Below are 5,809 nucleotides of genomic sequence, written 5' to 3' on the forward strand. Positions count from 1 at the left end.
ATCACTCCCGTGCTGGTTCCTGATTGGTTGCTGCTGACGGGTCCGTGCGCCCAGCCAACGTGCTGGCCATCAGTCCGTGACAGAAAGCCTAGTATAGAACCACCCAGTCTTCCAGCATCCCGAATATCAGCCCTTTATACGCCGGGTACTCGCCTAGGCTAATAGCAACGAGGAGCCAGACTGGCTTACGCTACTTATACAGGCGCTCCTATAGTTCACAGAGCATCTATTGACAGCAGAGGTACGGCATATAGCATAGCTTATAGAGGCAACGGCCACTCTAACTACCGAGATAGCCAGGCTAGAAGCCCGGCTTACAAGCAGTTATACTAACCACCTCCGGCAAGCACTCGCCGAAGCTACGCTCCAGATCCGGCTACCGGAGGCCGGGCCAGCCGGGCCAGCATCAGGGCCAGGGCCAGGGCCAGGGCCAAGGCTAGGGCCGAGGCCGGGGCCGGTACCGGCCATGGCGACAGTTACAATGCCAGACCTCGAGCTCGAGCCGGCGTTGATAGACGACTTCCGTATCCCCAGCGCCAACGAGACCCTGCCCGAATACCGGATAAGCTGGGCTATCAAGACCGTTGAAGCCCTCTGGCAGGAGTGGATGACCGGCTTGCCGGGGCAACCGGCCGTCTCGGCACTAGATGCCCGGTGGGGAAGCCAGTGGCGAGCCGGTCGACGATCGGAGGTACAGTGGTACTCCCTCCGCCTCGAAGTTATCCGGGAGATCCGGCGGGTAAGCAAGTCCCGGCGCATCGCCGAGATCTCGGCGATGCATGCCGTAGCGGCGGACTACCGGCAGTCGAGCCGGTCGTTGGATGCCTTCTGCAAGCAGCTCCGGGCGAGCCGTAAGCTCTGTGAAGCCGGGGCCGGCCAACGGGCCCCGGCTAACGGGCCCCGGCGAGGGCTAGGCAGGGTATAGATATATAGATCTGAAGCTAGTAAATAGAGCATTTTGGCTACAACTGCGGCGATGCAATACGCTATATACGTTGCGAGCAATGTAGTCAGTCTTGCAGTATGCTGTGTTTGCAGGGTATAGGCGTGGATATTGTGGAATATTGCCAGCCACTGATTAAAGTGGGCCAAAATTGCGCCATTTTTGGATCAGCCGCCGGATCAGCCACTATGGGGCGGGTGTGGTTATCCTCCTGGGTTCTGACTGGCAGCGAAGACTACGGGTACTGGTCGAGCTACAACCCGCCCGAGGACTGGATGCACTCGATTCTGGGTGTGATTGGCGATCGCAAACTCAAACACGTCTGTATGCCGGGCTCTCATGATGCTGGTATCTACAAGATCGGAAGCACAGCTGGTGGAGGTCAGTGATTCTTGATTATTCGCGCGCCCCCAATATCGAAGCTGATTTGTCTGTCCTCGACACTGAGCTAACAAACTGGAAACCCCTTCTCAGCGAGTTCCGGAAACTGCCAGACCCAGGGCCTCACCATCCTCAACCAGATGCGGCGCGGATCCCGATACTTCGACATCCGCCCCGTGCTAGGGGACGGTGGGCAGTACTTGATGGGGCATTACTCAACCGAGAGTCTCAAGCTCGGGTACAACGGCGGTTCTCTGAACGACCTGGTCTCCGACACAAACAAGTATGTTTCTCTCTTTCAGCCCAGCTTCTCCTCCTACATCCTCCCTCGTGGATGCTGTGGCTGACCATTGGCGTGTTAATTACCATCTCGCTAGGTTCCTGGCCAACAACGACGAACTTGTGATCTTGTACCTGTCGCATTCCTACGACACGGACAATCCGTCATACCCTTCATTCACCGACTCACAGTGGGATGGGGCGCTGGATGTCCTTGAGAAGATCGAGAAAAAGTGCGCAAACCTGGATGCCAAGAATCTCACCGAGGTCACCATGAACGAATACATCGGAAAAGGAGGTTGTGCCCTGATCATCACCGAGGGTGGCACCGAACGGTCGTCGAAGGGAATCTACCGCAGCGGCCGGTTCCCCCGGAAGGACGATTTCTCCGAGACGAATGACCCATGTGAGCCAGAGTCAGGAATACCCCCTCGCTTCTCGGCGTGCAGCATACTTTATAGCGCCGGTATTCCTGCTTCAATCTGGTTCGAAGACGCCCTCGCCTATCATGATGTCCCTACATTGGTCTTCGAACTCTTCCTACTCGTCCCAGATGTGGATGCAGCAGCTCGAGTCTTGATGAGCGCAGGCTACCAGAGAGGAGAACTGAGCCTTGCTCTCAGCCCCATTCGCCAGTTCGACAATCTCTACACTCCAGTCCGGACCGAGAGCCAGCACCCGACCACTGACGCGGAGTCGACATCCCAATCTCCGGAGATCGATGAGACTCGTGTCATTCTGCTCCCTGCCAAGAAGTGGTTCCATGATCTTCCCGCTACGCCCGAGGACATGGCAGATTGGTTTCCAACACTACCCCAGCTTCTCACCGCGTTGATAGCGAAATGGCTAAGTTTGGAGGAAGGAGATCGGGATTTACGATTGCGCATTGCAGTATTCCTGGGGTATATCTACGAGTACCTTGACAGTGTCAAGGTTCGGGGTTTTGAACAGCAACTTCCGCAGCAATTTTGGGCCTTCCACTCGGATCAGGTGCAAGGAATCAATGCCGCAGATTTGGGGACATTTCGATGCCAGGAGCATTATTTGCGCCACATAGACGAACACCACCCTGTAGTGGTATAACGACAATGGAGAAAAACTCGAGCAATTTGAAGCTGTTCACGTCATGCCTGCATTGGCCCCTCCCACAAGGAACACCTTTTCCACGTCAAAAGCAGTCTCAAGAGCCAGCGCATACCCCCTCTGGTTGGCAACCACCCGCTTCCCCACCTCGTCGCTGAAGTCACAGCTGAAGTGGGTGTGGCCGAACGCCCACATCACCACCGACGGATTGGTCCAGCATTCTTCGGCACCGAGGTCCGTGGCGAATCCCGACATGACGGGGCTCTCCCTATGCCGTTTGTCCACGGCCCTCGCATCCATTGTCGGACTGTAGTGGGTGAAGATGGCAATCTGGCGCTGGGGCTGCGACCTCGATATCTCAGACACTTGCGCATTCAGCCATCGCAGGTCGGAGGCGTGGGCATCGACGTGGTCTCCGACCGTCCAGTTTTGCACCTGCTGGAAATCGATGAGGCGACTAGCTACCGCGGCAGCTTGCTCCGGTGTCACGCGCGAAAACAACGTGCAGCCCAGCACGGTGAGGGTATCGTTGACATCGTGCCGGGTCTGGTCGAGGAAAACGAAGCGTCCGATAGTGGATCGAGCCCGCAGCTGCTCCATCCTGTCGGCAAAGTCGCGGACTCTCCGTTTGGCAGCAGGCCAGCTGCATGAGATAGGCTCGTGGTTCCCCAGGACGAAGAAGACGTTCCAATACCAACGGAGCTGCTTCTGGAGGAAGACAAAGAAATCATCATGTGCTGCGTGCCCGATGTCGCCGAGGAGGGCGAGATTGGGGGCTGTCTGCCTAAAGTGGAAGTCGTACGAGGCGTGGGTCTCGAGGTGTAAGTCGGAGAAGATCTAGAATGTCGCTGGCGCCATGCTGCTGGGACTCTTCCGTAGTCTGGATGGGACAACCCAAATACGGGTTGGGGCTGCTTGTCGATGCTTTTGTGCCACTCACAGCGCTGCAGGTCTGGGCGGCTCGCTAAATTAATAACTGGCTTTGTTTTGAGTTATTTCGGATGATGCTTTTACGGGCCAATGAACGGCCTCTTTTTCCCAAGCAAACGCCTCGCCGCCCGCGCGGCACCAACCAACAGCGCAGCAGATCCAGCTTCCCGTCGATCCGGCATGTGCCGCTCGCGCTACTGCGTACATGACTTCGGCCCAATCGACAGTTGAACCCGTCACACACACGTGCAGACACAGTCAACACTAGTTGCTGCACTTCACAGTGCCGCAAAACCTACCGCTTGCGCCCCTCACTGTCGAGGCCGCCGAAATGGCGGCACGGGCCAGCCAAATTCGGCGGTTAGAACAGCAAGTTCTCGACTTGTGGTGTAGGATGAACAGTGATTTTGCCACGGCAGAAGCAATGGTCTACCACGTCATAGACCCTGCTGGAGACGTGGTCCTCACTCTCGAATGGCCCACAGCTGGCTCGTCTGCTTCATCCAACACCGATAATTCGCCGACACATTCTACATGCTCTCCAGACGAATCTGAGGAGTCTGAATCCCCTCGTTCTCCCGAGCCCGAAGCTCCTGGCCCTGTTGAAGCGGAACACAACGTTGAAGCGGTACACAACGTCGAACAACAGCCCGGAGTATCAGAACCGCCGATTCGCCTGTTCTCAACCTTTCGCCTCTCGTCGCGCCACCTTATACTGGCCTCGACCGTTTTTGAGGCTGCCCTTAAAGGCGGTTGGCAAGAGGGGAACGGTTCCAATAATGGTGACCTTCATATCTCAGTGAGAGGTTTTCACCCGAAAGCCCTGGAGATTGTCCTGGATGCCATCCACGGCCAGTATCGATGGATCCCGAAGACGATTAGCCTAGAAACGCTTCTTGGCGTGGCCACAATCGTGCACCACTACGGTGTCCACGAGCCCTTGCAGCTTCTGGCGCCGATTTGGATCGACCACCTCAGCGAGCATCTTCCCCAGAACATGGAGTCCGAGAAACTGGTTTTGCAGTGGATACTGATTCTTTGGGTGTTTAACGACGCGGGCCGATTTACACAAGTTACGCAGGTCGCCATGCGGTACGCCATTGGAGAGTTGAAAAACAAGGCCTCAATGCCCATCCCTCCTCAAATACTGGGTATATTGTCCTGCAGACAAGTATAAGTATCCTTCGAGAGCAGCGGAGCTTACGGTGAATTAAACGCAGATGCCATAAACCAGCGACGTAAGGAGATGATCGAGAAGATATTCGTGAATTTCCACGCTCTGAAAGACGATTTGATAGATAATGCCAAGGGCTGTAGCATCGCTTGCAGCACGTTGCAACTTGGCGTCCTGGTTCGCACAATGTCCATGTTGATGCTTTTCAACGACACATCAGAAGACTGCTTCAGCTTCTACTATGCCGCTGACATTATTCAGACAATCGAGTTTATCAAGTGGCCGTATTTCTGCGAGAAAGGCGAGGAGCGCTACGCTCGCTCCCGCGAGGTTCATGTGTGCCCACATAATGAACCTACTTTCCGAAGCGAGTGCGAGGCGTTGGTCGATGAGATCGAGAGAAGAATGACGGGGCTAGACCTGGGGGGTTTTGTTTCTAGTGCATTGTAGTCGGGGTCTGTCCATGTTGGTTTGGTCATATTTCCTGCGACCAAGACGTGTGCGACAGAGTCTTGGAGCTTGAGGAACTGGAAAGACCGCACGGGACTGCCGACTCGGGAGATATTTGATATAATTAACAAACAATTCCCGTGTTTTGCAAGAAGTGTATCCGCACTTAATTATCTCTGGAACACAAATCTTATTCAGGCGGTCACCGGGGCACACACAGTGGCACCACAGGGCAACTTTCAGGGGAAAACAGGCAAAAGAAATGCACAACTCCCCGTTCACCTGCATGGAGACCCAAGCAGGCACCCGGGCTTCTATAATTCTTCAATTTAGGGGTATAACAAGGGCTGTAATACAGGGCTTAGAACGTAAGGAAGAAAAAGAAGGTCAATATAGGAGAGAACCTTAGGCTAGGATCCCTAGGCTTTGACCTTCCTTTTATACCTAACAAAGTAATCAGTATATATAATAGCCTAAGTGTGACGGATCGTCTCTCAACCACACTCTGAAAAGATTCACTGAAGGTATGACGTAAGGGTTGTGATCCGGTGAAGCCAAAAGGTTCACAA

General features: G+C 54.8%; 4 protein-coding genes across 4 annotated transcripts; 3 read left to right on the top strand and 1 right to left on the bottom strand.

Annotated features, from left to right (window-relative positions):
- Nucleotides 1-481: 481 nt before the first annotated feature.
- Nucleotides 482-925, top strand: C8A04DRAFT_33476 (transcriptional activator of glycolytic enzymes-domain-containing protein; the record flags this gene model as incomplete). Its single annotated transcript, XM_062782478.1, has 1 exon — nucleotides 482-925. One exon carries the CDS (start codon nucleotides 482-484, stop codon nucleotides 923-925), a length of 444 nt encoding a protein of 147 aa, XP_062632435.1.
- A 951-nt stretch (nucleotides 926-1,876) lies between these two features.
- On the top strand, nucleotides 1,877-2,686 carry C8A04DRAFT_16191 (uncharacterized protein; the record flags this gene model as incomplete). Its single annotated transcript, XM_062778760.1, has 1 exon — nucleotides 1,877-2,686. The coding sequence occupies one exon, from the start codon at nucleotides 1,877-1,879 to the stop codon at nucleotides 2,684-2,686; it is 810 nt and encodes a 269-aa protein (XP_062632436.1).
- A 36-nt stretch (nucleotides 2,687-2,722) lies between these two features.
- Nucleotides 2,723-3,798, bottom strand: C8A04DRAFT_33478 (uncharacterized protein; the record flags this gene model as incomplete). The annotated part of the gene is made up of 2 exons (XM_062782479.1): nucleotides 2,723-3,523; nucleotides 3,760-3,798. The coding sequence occupies 2 exons, from the start codon at nucleotides 3,796-3,798 to the stop codon at nucleotides 2,723-2,725; spliced, it is 840 nt and encodes a 279-aa protein (XP_062632437.1).
- Nucleotides 3,799-4,040: 242 nt separating this feature from the next.
- C8A04DRAFT_16192 (uncharacterized protein) lies at nucleotides 4,041-5,240 on the top strand (the record flags this gene model as incomplete). The annotated part of the gene is made up of 2 exons (XM_062778761.1): nucleotides 4,041-4,767; nucleotides 4,837-5,240. 2 exons carry the CDS (start codon nucleotides 4,041-4,043, stop codon nucleotides 5,238-5,240), a joined length of 1,131 nt encoding a protein of 376 aa, XP_062632438.1.
- Between the last annotated feature and the right edge of the window lie 569 nt (nucleotides 5,241-5,809).

Source organism: Dichotomopilus funicola (assembly GCF_033296635.1).
Source record: "Dichotomopilus funicola strain CBS 141.50 unplaced genomic scaffold C8A04scaffold_164, whole genome shotgun sequence".
Classification (NCBI taxonomy): Eukaryota; Fungi; Ascomycota; class Sordariomycetes; order Sordariales; family Chaetomiaceae; genus Dichotomopilus; species Dichotomopilus funicola.